The 27,855-nt window shown below is 38.8% G+C and overlaps 2 protein-coding genes and 1 long non-coding RNA gene across 3 annotated transcripts in view; 1 reads left to right on the plus strand and 2 right to left on the minus strand.

Moving 5' to 3' along the window:
- LOC134661408 (ATP-binding cassette subfamily C member 4-like) overlaps positions 1 to 16,309 on the plus strand; it is a 44,078-nt gene extending 27,769 nt beyond the window's left edge. Inside the window, exons 12-27 of the mRNA XM_063517480.1 lie at positions 370 to 522; positions 1,230 to 1,423; positions 2,066 to 2,260; positions 3,124 to 3,332; positions 4,867 to 5,003; positions 5,907 to 6,133; positions 6,782 to 6,932; positions 8,521 to 8,647; positions 9,871 to 9,974; positions 10,347 to 10,470; positions 10,885 to 11,124; positions 12,322 to 12,508; positions 13,750 to 13,922; positions 14,277 to 14,376; positions 14,973 to 15,113; positions 15,919 to 16,309. Coding sequence (XP_063373550.1) covers positions 370 to 522; positions 1,230 to 1,423; positions 2,066 to 2,260; positions 3,124 to 3,332; positions 4,867 to 5,003; positions 5,907 to 6,133; positions 6,782 to 6,932; positions 8,521 to 8,647; positions 9,871 to 9,974; positions 10,347 to 10,470; positions 10,885 to 11,124; positions 12,322 to 12,508; positions 13,750 to 13,922; positions 14,277 to 14,376; positions 14,973 to 15,113; positions 15,919 to 15,966 — 2,510 coding nt within the window. The 3' untranslated portion in view covers positions 15,967 to 16,309. The remainder of the gene's footprint in view (positions 1 to 369; positions 523 to 1,229; positions 1,424 to 2,065; positions 2,261 to 3,123; positions 3,333 to 4,866; positions 5,004 to 5,906; positions 6,134 to 6,781; positions 6,933 to 8,520; positions 8,648 to 9,870; positions 9,975 to 10,346; positions 10,471 to 10,884; positions 11,125 to 12,321; positions 12,509 to 13,749; positions 13,923 to 14,276; positions 14,377 to 14,972; positions 15,114 to 15,918) is intronic.
- Positions 1 to 27,855, minus strand: part of LOC134661441 (uncharacterized) — a 380,476-nt gene that overhangs the window by 39,988 nt on the left and 312,633 nt on the right. The gene's annotated exons all lie outside the window — the stretch shown is intronic.
- Positions 23,751 to 27,855, minus strand: part of LOC134661422 (single Ig IL-1-related receptor-like) — a 45,568-nt gene continuing 41,463 nt past the window's right edge. The window contains exons 8-11 of the mRNA XM_063517504.1: positions 25,429 to 25,569; positions 24,857 to 25,002; positions 24,085 to 24,261; positions 23,751 to 23,917 (exon numbers count right to left, since the gene is read on the minus strand). Of these exons, the coding sequence (XP_063373574.1) occupies positions 23,837 to 23,917; positions 24,085 to 24,261; positions 24,857 to 25,002; positions 25,429 to 25,569 (545 nt within the window). The 3' untranslated portion in view covers positions 23,751 to 23,836. The remainder of the gene's footprint in view (positions 23,918 to 24,084; positions 24,262 to 24,856; positions 25,003 to 25,428; positions 25,570 to 27,855) is intronic.

A 27,855-nucleotide genomic window follows, 5' to 3' on the forward strand; every position in this document is an offset into this window, starting at 1 on the left:
TTCATGGGCGAGTCCGACTCGCACTTGGCCGCTTTTTTTATATTCATTTTCCTTTATTCATAAGAAGAAAACTTAGGTTAGGATTTTTACAATATACACATAAAATTAAAATATAAAAACACAAAACAATATAAAAAATATATAAACAATAATGTGGTGTTTTGATACTAATACGAAAAAAAGCTTCTTACTGTGATAAAAATGATATGCAAGAAAATTTGGAGGCACTTTTTTATTCGTTTAGTTTAATACGAGCAAAACGTAATTCTAAGTAAAGAACTTGGTGAGCGCAGACATTGTAAACATGAAGAATAAAAAATATCCAAAAAAGAGTGATAATTAATTTATTGTAATAATTGTTGTTGTTAGGCAGCGTGAGACAGAACATCCTGTTCGGGCAGCCGATGGACCGGCCGCGGTACAACACGGTGGTGCGGCGCTGCGCGCTCGACCGGGACTTCTCGCTGCTGCCGCACGGCGACAAGACCGTCGTGGGCGAGCGCGGCGTCAGCCTCAGCGGAGGTCGGTCTTACCCCTTTACAAACCAGAATAATTCTTAACCAACATATGTAACCCTATAAATAGGGATGTTGACATGAATCGCGAATATATAGCATGTTATGTTTTTACCATAGCAGGGAATATTAGAACGCGGAAAATCATATTTTGCAAGTGTAAATATGCGTAATAAATTAATTAAAAATAATCAAAAGTATTTAAAATAATGCCCAGTATCACGTGACTGCAAACGCCAATCGGAGCGCGTGACGTAATCACAGTGGAATCACCAAAGACAAGTTATAAAACCTGCCTAAGTGTCTACAGATTATCGTACCGAAACGCGATCTTGGTGCGGTGCGGCGCACGAATCGATAGTGTGTAAGGTGGTGCGTTAAGGACGCAGCTATAAGTTAGAGCGAGAAAGAAGGTCGCTGTCCAATGCGGTAGTGTGTTAAGGCTTTAAAAAAAATTGTCTATTGCCATATAAAGAATTTAAAAAATGACTGACAGCAGTTTGTTTAAAACGCCGTTACGTCATCAAGGTCACATGACAGTTTGGAGCGTTTAGGCGCGAAATTTAAACACGAAACTTATACATGTTTTTTTATTCAAAATTAATGAATATATTTTTTTAATATTTTTTTCTGTAATTATTACGTGTCTATCTACAAAATGAAACCAGTTCCAAAAAATTGTCAACATCCCTATTAATCCACGGTTCGTTACAGGCCAACGTGCCCGTATCTCCCTAGCGCGCGCCGTATACAAGCGCGCCGACATCTACTTGCTGGACGACCCGCTGTCGGCGGTGGACGCGCACGTGGGCCGACATCTGTTCGAGTCCTGCCTCGTCGGCTATCTGCGACACGCCACGCGAGTGCTTGTCACACACCAACTGATGTTTCTCAGAGACGTTGATCAGGTAATAGTGGGATAATTGACCATCGAAAGATCCTAGTTACGTCTGATCACTTAGTTCTTTTGATGACTGATTTATATTTGCTAGCGAGGATATTGGCGCGGGTTCCACTTCTTATGTTGTACCTAGACCTGGCTATCGTGCCGCGAATGTACATGTTTATGAAATTCTCTCAAACTGACCGTGTGGGTTACTTGGTCCTGTACCAATACGTTACGAAAGGATAATTATCAATGATAGTTATCTTGATTTTTATGCCTGATAATTATCGATTTGATAATAACCTAAAATTTTAACCCTAAAATATAAAAAACGACCCCCTTTTTATTTTTTTCTATCAAAGAATTCAAAGAAAATAAATATAGCCCATCCATACCTGGCATAATTATCCGATATTTATCGGGTAATTATCTTGATAATTTCGAACCCTGACTTGGTAAGAGGTGCAACTCTGCAACGTGCCTATGCGCTAGCTAAATCGCGTTTTAGCGGCGTATTCGCATCTAGACGCACGTTGTTAAATCACTCAATGCGTCCTAAAGATACAGCCTCAGCCTAGTTTAGTACTTATTGAAACTGCTGTGTGATGATAGCATTATTATTAATCTTATTTAGCTGTGAATAAACTTACATGAATATTTCCAGATTATAATATTGAAGAACGGCGCCATCGCCGCGGCGGGCAGCTTCGAGACGCTGAGCGCGTCGGGGCTGGACTTCGCGACGCTGCTGGCGCGCGGCGAGGAGGAGGAGCGGCCCGCGCCCGAGCACGCGCCCGCGCACGACATCGAGGACTCGCCGCGCGGCAGCTTCCGCAAGCGACAGATGAGCATACACTCCGTAAGTTTCATGTCCAACTACTTAAAAAAAAATCTTTATTTCGGAAAATTAAAAATTCCATACAATATTGTTAGTAATACATTACAGTTACATGTTTAGTAAGTACAATAAAATTAATCATTAACATAACACAACATTTTGACAATGAGATCAAGATTTATAATAAAATTAATTGGAATCATGAATATGTAATAAATAAGGAAAATAAAATTGACTAGAATTGAATTTAAGGATGTCACAACATTGTTATGCATATAAATAATGATTTCATGTCAAAAGTACAAATAGAAATAAACAAATGTCCTAAAATAAAAATAAAAATATTAAAATATGGCGATAACTTATCAATTAATAACTTTAAGTGGTCATGCCAAGTGCTACGTCAAGTAAGTAACGGACGTGAATCCATTGGTTACTGCCAAGTCTGTGCAAAGTTACCGCGGCTGAAGTCTGTTCTTTCGTACTATACTGGTTACCAAAGTTAAATTAGGAAACAGAAAAGGAAATTTAATAGGTACCTACTTAAAAAACAAACATTTTTTGTACAGGATATGCTCACTCACATGCTCCGACAAGTCCACAGGCCTAGTCGCTGTGAATCAAATACTGAATGTCAGATTGTTGGCAGTCCTCAACTATGCTTTTCTCCAGAAACTTCCTGCCTCGCAAAGCTAAACTGTGGAATGAACTGTCGCCTGCGGTATTTCCGGACCGATGCGACCTACAATAAAAGATCGTACTCCCATCTTAAACGCCGGCAACGCACTTACAACCCCTATGGTGTTCTCCATGAGCGGCTTACCATTAGGCGATCTGTCTGCTCGTTCGCCTCCTACATCATAAAAAAATCGTTTTTATTTTAGGTCAGCTCCGTGGATAATCTGACAGCGACAGCGCCGCCGGAAAGCGGGCGCGAGGAAGCCGAGATGCGGTCGGCGGGCGCGGTGTCGGCGAAGGTGTACGGCGCGTACCTGGGCGCGAGCGGCCACGCGCTGCTCGTCGCGCTGATGGTGCTCGTGGCGGTGCTGGCGCAGCTGTTCGGCTCCGGCTCCGATTGGTGGACCAGCTACTGGTAACTAGATAGATAGATAGATACAAACCAAGATACAAGATAGATAGATAGATGGAAAACCATCATCATCCTCCTCGCGTTGTCCCGGCATTTTGCCACGGCTCATGGGAGCCTGGGGTCCGCTTGGCAACTAATCCCAGTAATTGGCGTGGGCACTAGTTTTTACGAAAGCGACTGCCATCTGACCTTCCAACCCAGAGGGTAAACTAGGCCCGTATTGGGATCAGTCCGGTTTCCTCACGATGTTTTCCTTCACCGAAAAGCGACTGGTAAATATCAAATGATATTTCGTACATAAGTTCCGAAAAACTCATTGGTACGAGCCGGGGTTCGAACCCGCGACCTCCGGATTGCAAGTCGCACGCTCTTACCGCTAGGCCACCAACGCTTTTTCGATAGATGGAAAACCATATCGTGACAAAAAAAATTGAACTTATGATAAGAATAAAACTAAAACTTATGTCTAAGTACTATACTAAACTAATTACTAACTAACTACATACTAGGTTTGTTTTTTTTTTGTCACGACTGTGTAGTCGCGAAAAGGCGCCGACTCAGCATGTGCTGCAGCATTGCTGCCACAGCGCTGGTATTCTGCCGGGACCTAGCAGTGCGCGCGCAGACTCACGGTATCAACAACAACCACCAGTGACAAAAATTACTAAAAAGTTATAGAGAAGCGTTATACAAAGAAAAATGGAGAAAACACCTGCTTCTTCTTCTTCTGCCGTGCCTTATCCCTTTATTTGGGGTCGGCCCTCCTCGTTTTACGGCGCCGAGACAGTCGGTCTTGGGTTGTCTGCTTGTCCAGTTGAGCTCGTTCAAGATCATTAGCAACGGTTGTCCACCACGTGGCGGGCGGTCGCCCTCTACCTCTCTTTTTATCCGGGATAGCCAGGGCCTTCTTTACTGCGTTGTTTTCGTCCCGTCGCATTACATGACCGTACCATCGCATACGACTTTCCACCATCTTATCCACTATGGGAGCAACTTTAAAAGAACTTCGGATATATTCATTCCGCACTCTGTCCAATCTTGTTACTCCGGCTGCCGACCGTAGCATTCTCATTTCAGTCGTGTGCATCTTGTTCATGCTGCTTTTTGACGGCCCAGCACTCGCTACCATACATCATGGCTGGTCTTACTGCCGTTTTGTAGACTTTGACCTTCAGCCGAATCGGCATTTTGGCATACTGGTAACTAACCTGCTCCAAGTATATTATAAGGCCAAATGAATATTAACTGAAATGGGTTTGATTCTCTAAACCTGCGGCATAATTCTGTAAACCCACTCAACACTGAATCGCACTACAAAATATCCTTGTCTTAATCACTATAAAGCTTATAGTTTTAGTCTGCCATCTTGCGTAAAACACATCATCTTGTCTGAGGGCGTTCTAAATCTAAGTATGTTTACCGAACTGTGGTCTATCAGCTTTTTATTCAATACGATGATAGTAGTTCAGTTCAGTCAAACTAAATACAAAACATTATTTAAGTCGCATAGTTTTATAATAACTTGGCATGTGTTCAGGGTTAAAATGGAGGAACTGGAGGGAAACCCCGGCCTAAAACTTGCAGCAACCAACACGACTCTCGAGCGGATGATCGAAGATGTTCAGTTTGGGAACGGGCCGCTCAGTCGATACAACTGTATCTATATCTACACTGGTAAGTTTCCTAAGCTAACTGAAATAGATTTTCAAAAATAGTCATACTTGTGAATTTGTGTCAAGATGTTTTGATTACAAAACGAACGGCAATATCAGATAGTCGATACTCTTACATATTTATGATGATGATGATAGATAAATAAAAACTATAGCGGTTATCACACTGCTCCGCACTTCGGAGCGACGTCCGGAGCTGCGGTTTATTTGTACTGTAGAATCTTGATTTGTATCTGACACCGTAAGATTGTGTGATCTTATTGTACAATTTAACGTAGGTTACGTTAGTTTATAATCTCCCTACCGTCAGTTTATAATTTAACTAGCGAGATTATAATATGACAAGTGTTTACAATTTTACGGTGAAATATCCATAATCAGCGTGGCGTAACACACTGGCTCCACATCCCGTGCGAAGGTGCGAACCGCACGACGGTTCGCACTTTCGAACGGAGATGCGGTGCGGTCCGCAGGGTATGCCACACCGAGCTCCGTAGTACCGTACGGATTCTTAATAAACGCGATTCGTCGCGCACCGCAGCTCCGGACGAAGATACGGAGTAAATCACACCACCGTATCATCGTTGTCGCACGTGAGTTCGTCACTTTGCATTTCGAAACCAATTGCGGCGGCAGTGTGATAACCGCCTACGACTTAGAGGATATAACCAAACGGAGTAGCCATTAGCAGGCATTCCCCTCTGTCGAAAATAGGCGGCCAATGGTCATACACTATCTCTATCTGTCATGGCTATTTTTACGTTACGCATACATTTGACGTGCCTCTCTCGAGCAAAAATCGGCAGACTTTTTTGTATAGAAAATTACAGACAAGGCGTCTCCGTTTGGTTATATCCTCTAAGGCCTATGATGATGATATATAATATACCGGAGTTACTTTCAGGTATGGTGATCGCGTTGGTAGTGATATCGCTGCTCCGCTCGTTCATGTTCTTCTCGATGGCGATGCGCGCGTCGACCCGGCTGCACAACAAGATGTTCTCGGCGATCACGCGCGCGCCCATGCGCTTCTTCCACGTGAACCCCTCGGGCAGGATCCTCAACCGGTTCTCTAAGGACATGGGGGCCGTGGACGAGGTGCTGCCCGCTGCGCTGCTCGATGTACTTCAGGTGGGTTCGATTAATGACATTATTTTTTGTAGCAGCAGTTCTCCGTTATGGGGGCATTTTATTTAAAGTTGTCCCCTATTTTATTTTTAATTTGTGAATTTCTATGTTATTTCTACTCAGAATTACGAGCTCTTTCTATCCTAATAGGGGGGAAAAAAATCCCAAGGTTTTTATTTCCATTTGTCACCATTTTTCATAGACTTTGTATAGCGGTCACGGAATGGAAAGATCAAAAAATGTATGGAAATTTTTGGACACTTTTTTTCTCCTATTAAGATCGGTTTTCCTAGGATAGCGGTGCCGTCATATATCGGCCGTCTCCATACTAAATAATACGGCTAAATATGGATGTCGTAGTATTTGTATGGAGACGGCCGCTATATGACGGCACCGCTTTCGGAAGAAACCAAAGCTTTAGGATCAAAAGAGCTCGTGATTCTGAGTAGAAATAACATAAGAAATCCCAAATTTGAAAGAAAAATCTGTAGGGGACAAACTTTAAATAAAATGGCCCTATGCCGTTATATTTTACGAATTTACGGGTCACTTTGTGTCTATTTGACTTCAGCACTTATTTGTACTGCGCACACAAATATTAACTTGTCATTCTGTTTCTTTTAATTCTCAATTGTTATCTTATTCGTGTAGATTGGTCTGTCGTTGATTGGTATCGTGGTGGTGGTGGCCGTGGTGAACTACTGGCTGCTGCTGCCGACGCTGGTGATCGGGCTCGTGTTCTACGGGCTGCGCATCGTCTACATCGCCTCCTCGCGCAGCATCAAGCGCCTCGAGGGTGTGAGTGAGTCATCTCTGAGACGCCGCTCATTACTATACTGTGTCAATGTTGAACATCAAACTACAGGCACCAACTCGTATTACACTAACTTAACCATTATCACCTGACAATGACAATTTCCTGTCCAATTCTGGGCCTGTAACTAATGCTATAGTTCGTTTTTTTTTAGCATTAGAAAGAACTTGAAAGAAGGTAAGCAATTTTGATTTTTTTTTTCGTTTCGTATTCAATTTTTTTTTCGTGTCTTTTAAACACGTTTTAAAAATCAATAACTTATGAAAGCAGAAGACTATAAAAGATCGTATTAGATTCATAATTGTTACATATTTACCGTAACTTATTTTTAAAATGTGTTTTTCAATTAAAAGCACATCAAGATTGTTTACCATATTTCTAATGCTAAAAAAACGAACGTAACGAACATTGAAGACGGTACCTATCTTCAATGTTGACTTGTTGAACTAGCAAAGTAATTGAAGGGATGTTTACAAAAACGACATAACTGCTTAGAGCGGTTGACACTTTTTTAAGAACATTGTTAATCGTTTCAGGTGTAAACCATTGTAGTCAGTTATGTTGTTTTTGTAAACATCTCTTCAATTGGATTGTAATTGTCATTGTTAGCATGGTGAATAAGGGGCAAGCCAAGATATCGTGTAGCTGCTCTACACTATGTGATGTGTTGTGAACTTGATAACACGCAACTTAACGTTAACGCAGACTACTGCCACTAAGTTGACGATCCTCTAAAGTTCTCGTCTCGATATTCATTTCATGGTATTACGTCAATACGCTTCTGCCCTAACATAAGCACGGCTTCGATAGCCAAACTACTTATATTTTAAACCTGACGACTGCTATTTTATACATTAGTTTATAGATACTTCATCGGGTATCTATAAGCGTTTTTACAATCGCACAATAACATGCTACTTATATTTTCTCAAAAATGGACTGCAAAGTCGACGTTGCCGGTTAAAAAATTGGTCGCGAAGTGCGTAGTTTATGGTCAGTCAAAAAATTAAAAAGTTAAAAACATTGCAGTCTCGATTTCGGGACTGCAATGTTGCATACAAATTCCATTATTTAACGAGTTCCAAACTTTTTAAAAGTTGAAATGGCCATATCAAATGAAGGCATAGGTCCAATGAAACAGCCAAACAGATGATCAGCACTTATTATTATAATGTTGGTACCGTGACTATTTAGGTGTCTCAAATAGGTTGGCGTATTTTCAGCAGAAAAATACACTTCTTTTTTTTTAAAGGCGGTAAAGCAAATATAATGGTTTTACTTTTTTCTGTGATAATTAGACCGTTGCTCCGGTAAATAATTTCTATTTCTTGCACCATTTTTGAGAAAAGCACTATATATGACTCGGCTGGAAGGCTACTTGCTGGCTTCGGATTTAATTAAACGGACTCCCAAGGTCGTCCGTTTAAAACGAATCCTCAGCCAGCAAGTAGCTACTTCCGAACCTCGACAATAATGTACTATTCTATCCTCATATTATTAAGCAATGAGTCCGCAAAAGACGTATCGTACGTACTTTGGTTACGCGCGAACATTCTACAGTAGCGTTCCTCCCCAGCTCGAAGCCCGGTGTTCTCGCACCTCAACGCGTCGCTCCAGGGCATCACCACCATCCGCGCGTTCGGCGCGCAAGAAGCGCTCGTGCGCGAGTTCGACAACCACCAGGACCTGCACAGTTCCGCCTGGTGAGTACAATGGCGGGCCGCTCCTGCAACTCATCTCAACGCGTCGCTCCAGGGCATCACCACCATCCGCGTGTTCGGCGCGCAAGAAGCGCTCGTGCGCGAGTTCGACAACCACCAGGACCTGCACAGTTCCGCCTGGTGAGTACAATGGCGGGCCGCTCCTGCAACTCACCTCAACGCGTCGCTCCAGGGCATCACCACCATCCGCGTGTTCGGCGCGCAAGAAGCGCTCGTGCGCGAGTTCGACAACCACAAGGACCTGCACAGTTCCGCCTGGTGAGTACAATGGCGGGCCGCTCTTGCAACTGAGGAGTGTCTTTTCAAAAGGGTTTATTTTTTCTGGGAATCTATTTCTAAATTGGACCTTAAGTTTTCTTGAGCAAGGTTCTCTCTAGAAGTACCGCTAAGAAAAAAATAAACCCTTTTGAAAAGACACTCCTCAACTCTACTCAACGCGCCGCTTCACCCGTAGTATCGTCGTGGCTCATACAGGCATGTATGGGCCAGTTTATTAAAAATTGTACAGTCGTCGTATCAAAGACGTTGTACAAACCGTCATATCTGGTTTCTTAAACCGTATAAGAACCGGAATAGGTCATTGCGATTACCTGCGTAAAAAATGGGGCTGGACTGACGCTGAGAAATGCGATTGCGGAGACCCTAAACAAACTGTGCAGCACATGGTTTTCGAATGCCCCATAACCAAGTATGACGGGCCGCCCATGGATTTCAAAGACCTCACGAGCGACGCTATCGACTATGTACTTACGGAATGCTAAATTTAAGTTATGATTTGCATGTTAATACTTAAAAACACAGTGTATAATGCCATACTATAAATAAATAAATACTACACTTTTAGATTTGGGAATTGTTATGTTATTTCTACTCAGAATCATGAGCTCTTTCGATCTTAATAGAAGAAAAAAGTGTCCTATAATTTCCATAAATTTTACGTTCTTGCCATTCCGCTATCGTCATACAAATTCTATGAAAAACGGTGACGGTATGGAATAAAAAATCTTGGGATACTTATTTCTCAGGTCCAAAGAGCTTCGTGATTCCGAGTAGAAATAAAACAAAAATTCTCAAATCTGAAAAAGTGTAGTGTACAAATTCTAATAAAATGACCCGTATGTAGTCAGGCAAAAACAGCGAAACTGTCTACTGCATGCAGTTTTCCAGTATTTATACTTAGTGAATGCTATGTGTTTATTTCGCAGGTACTTATTCATCGCAACTTCCCGTGCGTTTGGATTCTGGCTGGACCTTGTGTGTGTCGTATACATCGCCATCGTTACTCTCAGCTTCCTCGTTCTTAATTCAGGTAGTATCTATACAATGTTAACATTATATTAGTGTTATTTAAAAACTTAATTCGGTGCCTTGTACAATGTAAGGTACAGTCACCTGTAATAATATGTAACTCTTCGAAGGCCGCAAAAATATGTGATACGCTTTTACGTCTGTACACATAACATCATGTCAGAATTTTTTGCGCCCTCGTTGTGTTACATATTACATCATATTATGCTATTCTAATGTATGAACTGCTCGAGACACTGTTTGCAAGTCTAGCGAACGCTTGAATGGACGCGTTTAAGGCACTGGCCGAATTTCAACACCTGGCGAAAGTTCGTAAAAAATATTAGCAATGTGTACCTAGTATCAACAATAATGTATTCTGTTTTGTACACAGTTGGCCAATTTAGCGGTGGTGACGTAGGTCTCGCTATAACGCAGGCTATAAGCTTGACTGGTATGTTCCAATGGGGCATGAGGCAATCTACTGAATTGGAAAATCAGATGACCAGTGTGGAAAGGTAAATATACATCTAACATCTGCTTAAATATATGAAGTGTCTTTAGTATTTATTTAGTATTTAAACATGTGTTACGTAACAAAAATATTATTACACGGTTTAAAACGCTTAAAACTAATTAAACTAAAACATAACTGAATGTAAAAAAACCTCCCCTAACTCACCCGCTTCCGGGAAACTCCCCAAAATGCTGGCCTGTCTGTAATTAAAAAAATACATTTGTTGTGTTGATATGTTACAACTGGGAACCAATTCGTCTGTTCGTTCATCTATTTGCCTCAATAAAATATGTAAGAGCAATAAACAGAAAGGCAAATAGACGACCAAAGTTAGGGCTTCTAATATTTTACTGAGACAGAGACATCGTCATGACAAGAAAAGAAGTGTTTGAGCAAAGCATTGTTATTTGCGTAGAGTGGACGAGTACTCAAAGATAGAGTCGGAGCCGCCGTTGGTGTCTGAAGGCAGCCGCAAGCCTCCGCCCTCGTGGCCCGAGGCGGGGCGCGTGGAGTTCCGGCACATGTTCCTGTACTACACGCCGGGCGAGCCGCCGGTGCTGCGCGACCTCACGCTCACCATCCAGCCGCGCGAGAAGGTCGGCATCGTCGGCCGCACCGGCGCCGGCAAGTCCTCGCTCATCAACGCCCTCTTCAGGTAACTTTAAAGAAATATAAATATTAAGAAATGTCAACTAAGCATTGGCAGACAATCCAATCTCAAGGCCAAAGAGTAAAGACCGAATTCTGAAAGATTTTTTTTTATTGAAAAAGACGGTAAAAAGACAAATATATATATAACTTATGAACCTAAATATATCTAATCTAATTAAAACTAACAACCCTAAATATATCTAAAATAAAACAAGGAATAAAAAAACTACTGAAAGAGGGCTCCATGCGCTACCTCCGGCGCAAAGGTGCCCATCACTAGCTGCGTTACCGCGTTGAATTGCGATGGATAGTTTAGCATACCTATGCAATACTGCTAGACTCTTTCCTAATTCTAAATATTGTAGATTATTGACTGAATTGTAAATTATATCTTTCTCGACATTATTTAATCCTAAAAATATTGTAATTGACTGAATTTGTAAGTTTTATCCTTCTTGACATTGTATCTGTTTGCATGTTTTTCTTTTGTTTTTCTGTAATGTATATATGTTTCTAGTGTGTAAGCGAATTGGTGTAGTACTGTAAGCTTTCACTGTATAAAATAAATAAATATAAAATATAAATATAGCCTAAAGAGTAAGAGTAAAGTACCTAAGTATAATAAGTTGTAAGTAAGGTACTCAATAGGCGTCCAAAGTGTTAAGAAACTTTCAACTTTTTTTGTTACACACGGTGTTCGTGGTATGTGTCCTTGCGCTCGTACATCACTACATCTTATAAAACAAAGTCCCCACTGCCTCTGTCTGCCTGTATGCTCGCGATAAACTCAAAAAGTACTGAACGGATTTTCATGCGGTTTTCTCCTATCAATAGTGATAGGTTTAGGTGTAAAATTTGTTAAGGTTTACCCGTGCGAAGCGTGTCTGCGAATTCAGTGTATGTTTATAGTTCGTTTTTTTAGCATTAGAAATAAGGTAAACAATCTTGATGTGTCTTTTAATTGAAAAACACATTTTAAAAATAAGTTACGGCAAATATGTAACAATTAAGAATCTAATACGATCATTTTTATTCTTCTGCTTTCATAAGTAATAGTTACCTACTGATTTTTAAAAAGCGTTTTTCTATTAAAAGACATGTCAAGATCGCTTACCTTCTTTCAAGTTCTTTCTAATGCTAAAAAAACGAACTATAGTGTATGTTAGATTGTTTAGTCTGTGAGCTTGTCAAATCGCTACAGGCTGGCGACGATAGAAGGCGAGATAATAATCGACGGGCGCGAGACCTCCGCCCTGGGTCTGCACGAGCTGCGCAGCCGCATCTCCATCATCCCGCAGGAGCCGGTGCTGTTCTCGGGCACCATGCGGCACAACCTGGACCCCTTCGACGAGTACCCCGACCACGTGCTGTGGCGGGCCCTAGAGGAGGTATGCGAGCGAGTGTTCAACGGCAAGGGCGTCCATTAATAGGCTACATGACAAATTTTCATTTATGGTATTAATCGATCGGGTTTGTTTTTAGGATCAAATGTCTATATGGGAATTGCATTAAAGTAACACAAAAGTCAGAAATTGTAGTCAAAGGCCGACAGTCGCACTTCACTCGCGAAACGCCCTAAACAAAACTATAAGGGAACGTGACGTCAAGGTCTCTGGGAGACCATTCTTGTAGTATGGACAAAACAAGAAAATTGCGTTTTTGTCGGTGAAATATTGCGTTTATGTATATAGTTGCTGTACAATATTTTTTTGGATGAAATGTAAGGAATCGAATGGTACCCTTAATTTTATCGTTTTTGGAAGTTAAAAAAAACCTAAATTTCAAAACTGTATTTTTGTAATTTTTTAATATTTTATTTTAATATCCACATTATTGTGATAAATTGCTCGTTTGCTATCTAATTTACTAGATTTTGTTATAAAATTCAACATGTGTCATCATCCCTATTACTTGAGGGGATTTTGAGGATTACTTCATGGTATTTCCACCACCTGAGATTTAATGAGATTCGGCTTGATCCCTCCCCCGAAGCCCTCACGTAATTAATGGACGCCCCCCAACACTCGCATATATTATGTATTCTTATTTCTTGCAATTCAGGTGACAGTCTCGCTGCGGTGACATACTCGTACGTGCCGTATGCACATTATAAAACTCATCACTTTTACTATGAACAGTCGCCATCAGATATAGCGGAGCGGCCAACGTGTTCACAAATATATGACAAAACCTCTATTATAAGAAGTATGTTTAATATTAATATTTCAGTAAAAACAACCCTTGTGGAGTCTGTGCGGAAAGAGAAGACTCGTAGAATGTATTGGATCCCATACATTTCACGACTCTTCTCTTTCCGCACAGACTTTAAAAATGTTATAAGTACGTATATATAAAAGGTTAACTATAATTATCAATACATATTATAAAACAAAGTCCCCTGCCGCGTCTGTCGTTCTATGTTCGCCATAAACTCAAAAACTACTGTACGGATTTTCATGCTCACCTATTAATAGAGTGATTCTTGAGGAAGGTTTTGGTGTATAATTTGTAAAAGTTTTGTGTAAATGAATTGTCAATATCAAGCGACAAATTGTCATTGTGGTGAAACGGGCCCGAGTTCATGTAGACGCGACAGCCTTTAAAGTGTTATTGCATGTCTACCGTCCAGGTGGAGTTGAAGGAAGCGGTGATGGAGCTCGCGGCGGGGCTCAGCTCGCACATGTCGGAGGGCGGCGGCAACTTCTCCGTGGGGCAGCGGCAGCTGGTGTGCCTGGCGCGCGCCGTGGTGCGCCGCAACCGCCTGCTAGTGCTCGACGAGGCTACAGCCAACGTCGACCCGCAGTAAACATCGGTTTTCCTAGGATAGCGGTGCCGTCATATAGTGGCCGTCTCCATACTAAATAATACGGCTAAATATGGATGTCGTAGTATTTGTATGGAGACGGCCGCTATATGACGGCACCGCTTTCGGAGGAAACCAAAGCTTAACTAATCTAACAGTAAAAAACATGTGCAAAGTTTTTTTACATGTTGATAAAAAAATATTAAGCGATTAATATAATAAGATAAAGATAATATATTATCTTATTTATTCATTTAAAACGTATGCTAATTTGATTGATACAATGGTAATTATCCAATTTATGCTTAAATGCTAGTACATTCGATTCTAACTTAAAATATGTCTATTTTCAGGACGGATGCGCTGATTCAAACAACAATAAGAAACAAATTTGCCGATTGCACTGTACTTACCATTGCCCATCGATTACATACAGTTATGGACTCTGATAAGGTAAGATCTTAATAGCAGCCACTTTGATCTTGCTAAGTGTGTAACTTGAGCATAAATCAGGGATCAGATACCGTTCTTCTTTTTATACAGATTGATTTGTGTTTTTTTTCGATATCTTGGTTGTTAATGTTAATTTTAGGATTATGTTTGGCTAATCTGATACTTCGTTCTGTCCCTTTTTGCTATTTAGTAATACCGGTAAAGATCGGTTTTCCTAGGATAGCGGTGCCGTCATATAGCGGCCGTCTCCATACTAAATAATACGGCTAAATATGGATATCGTAGTATTTGTATGGTGACAGCCGCTTTATAACGGCACCGCTATCGGAAGAAACCAAAGCTTAACGATTCCTCTAATTCGAATTACCCATTTTATACGTAACAAAAATACGTTTTCGTCTGGAAGATCGGACTAGTATTTTTGGATAAAATAGATTGATTGTTCTCTATCATTTCTGTTGCTCTAGGGAGCTCAAGAGTAAAATCGTGATATACCTAACTTGTATCAAACTTATGTTCTTTTTCACCAGACTTGCGCCGATTATCATCCGACATATTTCTTAAATTGTGTTGTAATGTAGTGTTAACGTGCGCAGGTTCTGGTGATGGACGCGGGTCAGATGGTGGAGTTCGATCATCCGCACGTGCTACTGGAGCGCCCGGGCGGCGTGCTGCGCGGGATGGTCGACCAGACGGGGCGCGCCATGGCCGACACGCTGGCCAGGATCGCTGAACAGGCAAGTTACCTGACGTACCCTACAACCATTAGATCACCACAACTACCAGATGGAGCTGTAAAGCTATGGTTTACTAGGATAGCGTTGCGGCCGTAATACAGTGGTGAAATGACGTCACTAGAACAATCTCTAAGTGCCAGTTGCACCATCCGCACTTGACAGACTGATCAATGTCACCCGGCGCGCCGCGGCGGTTTACTATGAAACTTTCCATACAATAAAATTTGGTGAGCTCTTTAACGATGACAAACAGTTTGATGCAACCGGCCCTATGTAAACAAAACGGCGCGGTTTCCTAGAGGGCGGCGATTGAAGGAAAATTAGTTTTTCATCCGTAATATTACGTGCCGCTATATGACGGCACCGTTATCCTAGGAAACCAGAGCTTAAGACAACTCGCAGACATTCATATTTAGGTGCTCCTGAGCTAATTTAGTTCACGCACAATCTGTATTCCTTTAAATTAAAATATCTACAGGTAATGGAGTTAAGCAGCTGAGGCGGTCGGCAAATATGTGAAATTTTTAACTAAAAGGTACTACATTGTCGGTTGTCGTTAAGGTTGGTTCCAAGTTAAAGCTTTATGGAAATAGCGTCTTATTGACAACTGACAATAAGTGCCCTTTTGGTTGAAAACGGCACATAACATACGTAACACAATTCTGTTAGCAATGAGTTAGACTGGTTGCCCACATACGCGTACATACTTATACATACTTTAGCGTCGTGTATATTACAATGAATCTGGTAATGACTGAACAAGTTTTGCTGATAACATGCTTATTATTTTATTTGTTTGTTACAGTCTTATAGTAAAAAGCAACGATCGTCTACTACGAGTGGCGCCGAGTGATCTAGACAAATATTATATTAGATTATTGAAATCAATGTACACAAACGTTCCTATGTTTGAATTAGTATCCATAAACTTAATATAGGTACTTAACAAGGATCTGATCTAGTATCAAGTATATTGCGACCAAGCACGCAACCTTGTCTAAGTAGCCAAGATAGGTACTTAATCTTAAATTATCACAGATTCTCTCAACTACGTCCATAATTTATGAAGCCAGTTATTTTTATATATTTCAAGAACTATGTTTAAGAGTAGTTTAATTGATTAGTGTGTATTTGTTAATTTTATAATCGACATGATTCATCCTATATTTAATACCAAATAATTAAGTAGGTGTCAATTCTGTGTTATATTGTTTAAACAGATTTACCATACGAATAAGTACTAGTGCGGTAGACCGCGCGCTGAAAGCGCGAACAGATTTTAACAAATACTAAGCAGAGGTTTGTAGGTACATAACAAAAAAAAACGATTTATTTTACCATCTCATTCATTAAATATGTTTTTTTAAGGTCAATACTTAATTGATCAAGCAAATGTGTGTAACATACTTTCATGGTAAAACTGTACAAGTTAATGAATTTACTATATTAAACGAAATCGAATATTGAAAGATCTGTCTAGAAGGAGAGTAGGGAATTATATTACTTATAAGGGTGTGTATGACATTTACCGCCGCTTGCACCATTCACTAACCCGGGGTTAACCGGCTAAATCATTAAAGGCTTATGGTACTGGTGGTTTAACCGGCCAGGCCAGGTTTAACCGGTTAACCCCGGGTTAGTGAATGGTGCAAGTGGCCCTTAGAATTATGAGCTAACTTACGAAACATTTTTTGTAGTGTATATAGTCGAGGTGCTATTATACTTTCTACGTACTTAATGTATAAGTAAAAGGTAATATAGCCGGGTAAGCATGGGCAAACTGCCCTTAGCGAAAAAAACAATTTCCTTTTACTGGATTATTAACCTATGTATATGTAGTGCTTTCACCAAATATTAAGCCTCAAATGCTACAGATTAAAAAAAATGCAAAAAAAGAAAAATCATTTTTATTTTATTACAGCCAAAGTACTAATCCGATTTCTTTGTAATTTGTGTATGTTGTATATATAATTAAGGTCGATTTCTGAAAAAATAAAAATTGAATTATCTCTTAAAATAATAGTAAAAAATTGAGATGAAAATTTTCAGAAAAATAAAAAAAAATACGTGCGAGATAGCGACAGTTTTCAAATGTACATATTTTATGTAGAATTTAATAATGTTTAACATATATTTTTTTCAAAAATTAAAATCGGGATTAACAGTGTGAAAAACTCGAATTTGTAACATCCCATAATACTCTCTCTTCATACAAGCAAAGCTAAGTAGTCATAAACGAATGAAGTATATTGTGAACGCAGTCTTTACGAATTTGAATTTAGAATGTGACGTATTTTATTTATTCATCAAAGGAACAGACATTTTTCAATCGTTAACGCTCTGTCACTGACAATCCAACCTCTAGATTGAGCTTAGGCCAATTATTTCATGACACCGATGCTGCCAAAAATAAGGGGGTGCGGGGTGACGAGGTGAGCGAATCCCGTGCCGTGATTGGACCGTTCAAAGACACGGACTAATCACGGCACGGGATTGACTCGAAGATGGAGTAACGCTACCGTATCCGTATGTGTGGCAGAGGGGGTAGCGCGACTATGCTATGTCTAGAGGTTGGATTGTATGTGCGCTCTGTATAAAATTCGTGCCTATTTTTCTGTTCCCCCGCTTTTTTTTTTAAATCTCTGAATGCCGTTGGCCCTAGCCGCATACAGCCACGGAGTTTAAGGTCCGCGCTCAGCAAAATAAGTCGCGTTCTAAATTCAAATTGCGTTAGGAATATAACTTTCTAGTATAACGTACAAGTTATTTTGTATGAAGAGAAGGTATTATGGGATGTTACAAATTCGAGTTTTTAACATTGTTAATCCCGATTTTAATTTTTGAAAAAAAATATATGTTTAACATTATTAAATTCTACATGAAATATGTAAATTTGATAACTGTCGCTATCTCGCATGTATTTTTTTTATTTTTCTGAAAATTTTCATCTCAATTTTTTACTATTTATTTTAAGAGATAATTCAATATTATTTTTTTCAGAAAGCGACCTTAATTGTATATACAACATACCCAAATTACAAAGAAATCGGATTAGTACTTAAATTATTTTTCTTTTTTTGCATTTTTTTTTTAAATCTGAAGCATTTGAGGCTTAATATTTGGTGAAAGCACTACATATACATAGGTTAATAATCCAGTAAAAGGAAATTGTTTTTTTCTCTAAGGGCAGTTTGGCCATGCTTACCCGGCTATACCCTTTGTATTGCGATGTTGGTAGGAATGGTGACGCGACGGATTATATGGTTGCTGTTGTGCGCCTCATTGCTCACAAGTGTACTTGATAACGATTTCTAAATAGAACATACAAAGTATGTCATTTGAAGTATTTGGTGTTAATGCCATAAATGGTGCCCATTTTATATTTTTACACTAATGCTAAAGTCGGTGATAATTTAAAAGGAACATTATTTTTTCCTGGTTCTTAAATGATAATGAAATTATATGAAATACTGTGCCTGTTATAATTATTATATTATATAATATTTATTAAATATGAATTAAATGCAGTTTTTATGTACCAATACATATTCTTTAATTTGATTCTGAAATAAATGCAAATTGTGAGATTCTTGTCCAATCACGAACATAAATCTTAACTCGCCCAAAAATCGGAATAATCCCAGTACACCTTACTAACTTTCCACTGCAATTTCGTTAGGCCTACCATACAAAATTTTGCTAAGTTCGTTTGAACTTTGTTGTCTAAGTAATTTGTTAGAAAAAGCAATAAAACAAAAGAAATGCTACTTGATATTACAAATTTATAATGTAAAATGAGGGTAGAAATGACTAATTGTATCTTAGACTGAACCTTCAAATCGATGGTTTTGTATTGGGAATATGCCCGATTAACTTTCTCTTAACGTTTATGCAATCACTTAATTAAACTTAAGAAAAAAGTGTGTTCTAAATGCGTCCGTAACAGCAAACATTTTGTATGGCCTCCCGTCTGGTAACTAAAAGAAAAGCGTACCTAATAGCAGTAGCGGCCAATCAGATCCTAAAATAGCATTTTCAAGAATTGATTTCCAGCAAGCTGGAAATAATTGTAATACTTTTATTTGGACCTAAATGCGATTCTGAGTTTGCTCCAACCCAGGAGGTGTGCATACATTTTGAGAGCCTTGGGAGATAGATTTTATTAATTATCAATTTTCATCATTTCTATCGGACGTACCATTTTCGATCGAATTTCATCTCGCATTGTTCATTCGCAGTTTTGTTGTAACTTCAACCGGTTTTCTAATACATAATAATATAAAACTACAAAATGGGACACAAATGTAGGACTGCCTGCCTACTTGACAAGTTACTTCCCCTTAAAAAATTTTTTACCTGCACTAGTGCGTGCCAAGTTGTATGCTTTCTTTCGGTTGGGACTGTTCTTTGAGCTCATGAGTCGGAATAAACTGTCTGTCTGTAACTTGTAAATTTTTTGGTGAAACAATTAAAATAAAACACCATTCATGAATATTTGGACATCTTTATTTGTGAAATACTGATGTTTAATACATTGATTCTGTGTAGTTCTATCAGTCCATAAGAGCATGAGGCGGAAACAAATTGGAAAAAATAAGCCCAAGCATTTTCGCCGGCTAGATATTATGATTATAATTTAATTGCTATTTTCCCGCCAGAAACCTACTCGGAACGAAGGAATTTATTTTTCCTTTGATTACCCAATACTCGATGTATATATTACTTTTTTAATTTACCCGCTCGAACCTAACAATTTATAACGAGTTCAAGCTGTGCCAGCTGTTTCGTACAGTCGCCATCAGATATATCGGAGCGGCCAAGGGGCTCACACATATCTGAACACGCCTCTATTGTCAGAGGTTAGAGAGCGTGTTCAGGTATTGTGAACACTTTGGCTGCTCCGATATATCTTCTTGGGGACACCTGGGATTTCTTTTTTCCGTTTTTACCCACCTCTTGCTCGTTAGAAGGGGACAAGCAACGATACACATTAAATTCATATTGATAGATTGGGATTGGTGTTTAGAATGTACTGTCTCTAAGGAGTTGTAGGTATGATTATTATTTTTCAAAAAGACCATTTACGAATTATCGTAGTAAACAATAGCTATTTGCTTCTTTCGTAGTCTAAAACCGCCAGCCACCTAAGTAGCTGGAAAATCCTTAAAGGGTCAGTTTCTAACATCAAGTATACATGTTATCTATTACCGAAATTACAATTAATAGGTAAAATAGCAATCCTAAATACTTAGATGTATATACTTACATTATATGTATAAAGTGGATAATGATTAGACATAAATCATTATACCCAATATATACATACATAAGCCACCCGTTAACAAATGTGACAAAATAATTGTTAAGCAAGGGATGAAAGGCACTCATTTCTGCCGAGGTAGTTTGGGGCTGGAACTGGAACGCAGTGAGAGCCAATATTCCGAGGCTGAAATGATGCCTTTCACCCGAGTTAAACACTCTTCTTTTCATTTCGAATACGAGGAAAGTAAAATGCATGTGTTTTTTAGGGTTCCATAGCCAAATGGCAAAAAACGGAACCCTTATGGATTCGTCATGTCTGTCTGTCTGTCTGTCTGTCTGTCTGTCCGTCCGTCCGTATGTCACAGCCACTTTTTTCCGAAACTATAAGACCTATACTGTTGAAACTTGGTAAGTACTTAGATGTATTCTGTGAACCGCATTAAGATTTTCACACAAAAATAGAAAAAAAAATTTTATCGGTGTTCCCCATACTTAGAACTGAAACTCAAATTTTTTATTCATCAAACCCATACGTGTGGGGTATCTATGGATAGGTCTTCAAAAATGATATTGAGGTTTTTAATATAATTTTTTTCTAAACTGAATAGTTTGCGCGAGAGACACTTCCAAAGTGGTAAAATGTGTCCCCCCCCCTGTAACTTCTAAAATAAGAGAATGATAAAACTAAAAAAAATATATGATGTACATTACCATGCAAACTTCCACCGAAAATTGGTTTGAACGAGATCTAGTAAGTCTTTTTTTTTAATACGTCATAATCCCCTAAATACGGAACCCTTCATGGGCGAGTCCGACTCGCACTTGGCCGCTTTTTTTAAACATGACTAAGTATAACATTTTATAATTAATCTTGGGGGTACTTTCAATTAACAATTTAGGCAAAAGTATTGTTATTTATGGAATGGGAAGTTAAATCACAGAATGGAAATTGTATAACAAAGCCATTTAAACCCAAATTTCAACTGCATATCGTATAAAAATTATAAAATCGTACTTGGAACCTAAAATGCTCTAGTGCAGAAACGTATCATTTTCTGCACACCTTTTAGAACTCTTTCAGAGCATGAGAAATGAAAACAATAAAACTTCGCTTCGGTTAGTATCGTTACATACGTATCTAATTTAAATAACTATAACAAAAATAACGTTTTACGACACAAATAACGTCTTAAGTACAATAAAATTGGCCTCGTTTTTTTTCAGGAGATATAAAATAGGTACTGATCTGATTGTGCAAAGGAATTTAACACAACTGAATAGTTTTGAGCAATTACATAGCATTTGTTTTATACCTCCTGTAACAAAACGAGTTCAATTGTACCTACTGTAAGACTTAATGTTTATAGTTATTAGTTATTTAGTACAAGTACCTATACACATGTTCCAGCGTAAATTAGTTTAAATTTAGGTATTATTATCACAGGCCCCAATCCGAGGGTTAATACATATACCGACTATAAATAAAATGAAGGCAAACGTTCTAAGATCGTTGCATTACAATTGTGTAAGTTGTGAACGGGCCACTGAATGTTACCCTGTGATAGCTCAAATTCAGTCTTTTATTAAGTTCTAAATCGCGTGGCACATTTCAGTTCTTAGAAATTATGAAAACAATGTAAAATTTCATACTTATCCGTTGTATATCATATAGATATTGTAATTAATAATGTAAATCTCCAAATATTTTGGCACATTATAACATTTCTATTATATCGCTAATATATTATACACAAGTGTTTAACCTTTTCGCCGCCACGTCAATGAAGTATAATAAAGTGTGATCAACGCCATTACAAAAGTTGCACGTAGACAACCCGTATAAGGGCGTTTTTTTTTGTTGTCCCCTACACTTTTTTTTCAAATTTGGGATATTTTATGTTATTTCTACTCAGAATCACGAGCTCTTTCTATCCTAATAGGAGAAAAAAAGTGTCCTAAGGTTTTTATTTCCATTACGTCACCATTTTTCATAGACTTTGTATGGCGGTCGCGGAATGGAAAGATGGAAAAATGTATGGAAATTTTGGGACACTTTTTTTCTCCTATTAGGATAAAAAGAGCTCGTGATTCTGAGTAGAAATAACTTAAAAAATCCCAAATTTGAAAAAAAAGTGTAGGGGACATCAAAAACAAAACGCCCATAACATATCAAGTAGTACAAAATGTAGGTAGGTAACTAGGTACTGACTTTATATCAAGTCATTGGCGGCGGAAACGTTAGGTACATCAACATTAAGATTACTTAGAGATCTTTGAAAACTACTTATACAATCAGAGCGACAAAGTGGAGCTCAGTCCAACTGTATTTAGGTACTGTAAGTATATTAGTTTGCAAACACTACAGAAAGATAAACTTAATTAAATGCAATTTTTCCATAGGTCACCACATTAATTTAGTATTTCACAACTTAGGTACCTACAATGAACATGACCGAAGGCTCTAGCCGCGCATGGCCTATCAGCAGCCATTATACTTTAGGATAAATTATAAAGACGGTTTGATTAATTAAACAATAAATTAATTACTTAAATACTTCTTACGATTTACCTTAAACGCAACACCAATAACTTTCAGAAAGCAGAGATGCGTTATCATCTTATACGTAAGACTAAAGGGCTTGAAATTAAAATTATTTTACATTTTAAATAGGTACATTCACGAGCAATGAACATTAGGTCAGGCCCCTATTTCACCACGCCGACATTTGTCAGTGACATATGTCGAGTGACAATTGTCAAGTGACAGGTGACAAGTGACAACTTCGTAAACTGTTTTTGTATAGAAGTGCTTATAAACATGACAGGCATTTAGTTACAATTGTCCATCTTTCATTTAATGACAATGATTTGGTGAAACAAGAGTAGTTTTTATAAGTCGACATATTTGTCAATTTGTCGGTAATTCTTCACAAGAGATCGTTAATTGCTTTCGATGTGCCGTGTTGTCATCACTAACATGATATTGATTGAGATCCCATCTGTGTCCCGACCCCATCTAATGCAGCGTACACCTACATTGTTTCACAAAATAATTGTCATTAAATTTAAGATGGACAATTGTACCAAACTACCTGTCATGTTTATATGAAGTTCTATACAAAACAATTTACGAAATTGTCATCTGTCACCTGTCACTTGACAATTGTCACTCGACATATGTCACTGACAAATGTCGGCGTGGTGAAACAAAGGTCTGTCATTTTTTTGACAATTGTCGTACCTGTCAGCTTGGTGAAATAGGGGCCAGCTCGTATTGGACATTTTGTAATTACCCGTTTTCTTTGCTCATTAATGTATTTGTGATTGTGACTATTTGATATGATTATTTCTATTTGATAATAAGCTTACAGTCTTAAATTGTGTTAATTGTAGCGATAGTTTCGAAGGTCGAAGCCACCCCAACTCGAAGCTTGCTGGGAATCCGTTTATGTCTCGTTAGTTTACACCACGAGAGCTGTGAGACTACCGGATCGGGAATTCGTATTGTCGTCAGTATCAGCCGGGATCAGATTCTGGCCAGTCTGTAGAATATTAATGAAAACATAAAAATCAAACCACAGTGGTCGTTTTAATTCGCATTGGCTTCGTTTATTAGTTTCCGCCCGCCAATGGTGTCGTGACAGGTTGGTGGGAAAATCGCAATGACAACAAGTACTAGGGTTTGTTATAGAGACGTGCAAATACTGACGTGTTGCGGGGAGGCGGGCGCCGGCGACGAGGGCGGCGGCAGGGGCAGCGCGAGCCGCAGCTGGGTCCAGAACTCGCGGTCCTGCAGACTGCGCCACGGGATCAGCCGCGTGCGTCGCAAGATATTCACCAAAGGTTCTCCTGAATCTTTGGCTTCGCGTTTCAGGTCCGGCAGGTCCTGTCAATGTAATGTTTGAGAATATAATGTTTATCTTTAATAATTTTTTATTATATTTAACTGAATTAAAAAAAAATACATGACATGACAGTAAACAGCATACGTACCTACTTTACTCTTTGGTAATCAGTAGGTATTAATCATCGTCATCTTTGATATAAAAGCGGAAAAGTTTTAAGGTAAAATATAAAAAATAGTATAAGTACCTACTTATAAATATTATATTTATTTATTTATTTTCCACACTTAGAATTATTTTTAGCATGCGAACCTAAGACTAGTGTAACTAACTATTAATAAAAAATACCTATCTAAAGTTTGTCGTTACGTCTTGACTTGGCCAATAAACCTGGGACCTGAGACCTAACAAGCGACCGCAGTTGGGCCGTAAACTTTTATACCTATTCCTGTCGATTTGAGTCTTTTATACCTATTCCTGTCGGTTTTAGCGAGCATTTCGCAAATGACGCTCTAGCAACGCAAACGCGCGTTATACATAATTTATACGAGGGATTTATTATAAATTGGACATTAATAAAACAATATGTAAAACGGATCCGTATCAATGTGGTAACCGGGCCACCAGTGATCATACCTGTAGCAGCACGACGACGGGGGGCATGGGCAGCGCGCGCAGCTGGCGCAGCGACGTGAGCAGCTGCGCGGGCGAGTACTGCGCAGGCGACAGCACGGCGACCAGCGCCCGGCAGCGCGCGCACCCGCTCTCCAGCTCATGGTACCCTTCATTTAACATGCTATTTTACTAGAAACCAACCAGGTTGTTTTATGTTATATCATGTAATAGCGGCTTTTCATGATATGACTAGGAATTTAATGATCTAGCGGTCGTTCGGCCGCCGACATATACAAAAAAAAACTCATCTTGGGATATTTCGAGAAAGACGAATATGTAGTACGAATTGAATGTACCTATAGTTTACATTGAATAAATAACGTATGAGATGCCAAAAAAACTGTTTATAAGGAAAATTTAACAAATAATAATGATTAAAACTGTTATATTAGCAACATGTATTGAGTCTTAACTTGATCTGTTTGTCTAATTACCTAATTAGAAATCTTATTAGTATTTGCTACGTACTGATCCAAGAAGTTATAAAAGTCAATATAATAATGCTGTTCCGTCGTACGGTGCGCGTAACTCACAATTGTCAGGCTCGGTGGGCACTTGCACGCCATGCACGCGGTACTTATACTTGTGTTGAAGCGTCGGCAGCAGCGCGCCGCGCACCAGCTCCCGGTCCACGGGCGTCCAGCACACCAGCACGTCGAACTCCTTGCCCAGCACTACACATTTTTTTTAAATATATAAACGTGAAATACCTAGGCAGTTCATTGCCGCTGTGCTCAAGTAAATCTATGTACCTACTTAGAATAGAGAAATAAGCAATAGAGTGCTCACTCGATACATAGATAATTCCATTTATATCAGAAAGGTTGAAGGCGTATTAAGTTTTAAGTGAGTTTAATACTAATTAATACTACCTATAAGTTTTACCAAACCACCCATACATATAGGTACAACTTTAGTAAGTATAGCCATGTAATGGAGTGAGCACCTAAGCGTACCGTCACCCCGGTTTACTGTATTTTTTTAATAACATTTATAACTAATAGTATGCAGGTACACAAAATAACACATCGGGCATATCACACACACAACATTACACAGAACGTTTAAAATGACTTTGATAACACACAAATTATGACACAGCAAAAGGTACCACTGTGTTGGTAGTCAATGTTGCGGAGCCTATTCGATTCAAAATTTTCGCGTTCGGTAATTTGCCTTGCCACTCAAAAGAGTGTCTAAATATCCCGGAGTGACAGTTTTCAACAAGTTTGTTAATGAGTAATAATTAAAAAAAAAACGATTAAGAATTAATGCCCTTGGAAGTAAAATTAGTTATTATTAGCACAGAGATATAAGCTAAGAATGCTCACGATGCTCACTCCATAGATGGATAAAAACCTATTTATAATAAGTTTTAAGTCAGCTTTTAAAAAATTAAAAAGTAAAGCCTGACCAGGATTTAGGATCACACGCCATGCGCCACCTACAAAGTATAGTACCTACTTTTTGCTTAAGTATTAACATTTAATTTAACTTTAATAAATAGTTTACCCATGCATAGAGTTGGTTACATATGTATTTTAGGGAAAATACATTGCCCGAAACCGAAGGATGATCAATTGATCAGTTAAATAAATAGTAAAGCATTTACTAGTAAACACAGTTGCGCAAGGTTCTCCAAGGTTGCATTTTTTATATAGGGATGCCGTTTACCTACGTCTGACTTGTTCTAAGAAACTCATTTGTATACCTATTTTCCGTGTATGGGGCTTCTCGTGAAGCAGTTTAACTGCTCGAATTTAACGCTTTTATCATACATTTACATATGTAATTTTATAAGGTACCTATACTCTGAACAAACCATAATTTAGAAAAACAGGTATAACCGACACAAAAAAGCCGTAGTTACCCCTGCATATTTTAGTCTAATCTAAATGACACTACGTTCGTTAAAATTTGTCTACAATTTTAGTTGTAAGGGTTCTAGGGTGCCTAACCAAGGTGACAATCGATTGCACTACTATAACGAAACGCTCTGTCTCTTTATCACTCTTCCATATTAGTGCGACAGTGACAGTTGCGTTTCTTTCGTTACGGACCGTAAACGAGTGGCATGTTGGCGAAGCACTCAGGACGTTAATTACCTTTGCACCTACTAAGAAAGTGTGTGTGTAAAATAGTGTACCTATATCGTCTAATCTTTACCACCCTCTCTTCTTCGGTTAAAACAGTATACTTATATATTTTTTTGCTCAACCTGTAATAAAGGCAGGTAGATAGTACCCCATTGTTACGAGAATATGGCAGTTAATTTTATAGCTCAATTGTTATTGAAGTGTTTGTAGTTTGTAGGTATGTTCCGTTCCGGACAGCGGCAGCCGGTGCGCTTTCGCGAACCTCCTACACCTTCGCCGTTGTTTCAAGACAGGGCCTTTTAATCATCATCTATTCTTTGAAATCCGGTTCACATTAAAGATTTTGCGTTTTATAAATATCTCCATTTTGATTGTTTAGGAATAAACAATTCAGAATATAGACGGTTTATAATTTCCTGAATTTCGCGCTCTATAGGTAGAGGTATAAGTTGGTTACATTCGGTTTGCAACTGCAGCATTAGTTACGTGGTCGGGGTCGCTGTCAATCTCGCATTTTGTAATCACGACAGTTAGCCGGAAACGACAGCAACGCAGTTTATCAATAACAGTAAGATTGTTTTAAGAAGTTTTTGAGGACGTCTTTAGAATTGAACTGTAAACCTGATATAGTCGTCGGGTACCGAGATAGTTACGTATTTATACTATAAAGATATAAAATGCCTTTCACTATGAAGCAGTCACAGCAGTAGACAATGAGCGGACAGTGCACTACGACCAAAAAACATGTCCTCGGATATGATGATCTCTTTCAGACTTTAAATAAATGATATTGTTCAATTTTGATTAGCAAAAAGTACCCAACTTAGTAGATACTACCTAGCTTTCCTTGCTTCCGCTTTAGGT

Source organism: Cydia amplana, chromosome Z, assembly GCF_948474715.1.
Source record: "Cydia amplana chromosome Z, ilCydAmpl1.1, whole genome shotgun sequence".
Classification (NCBI taxonomy): domain Eukaryota; kingdom Metazoa; phylum Arthropoda; class Insecta; order Lepidoptera; family Tortricidae; genus Cydia; species Cydia amplana.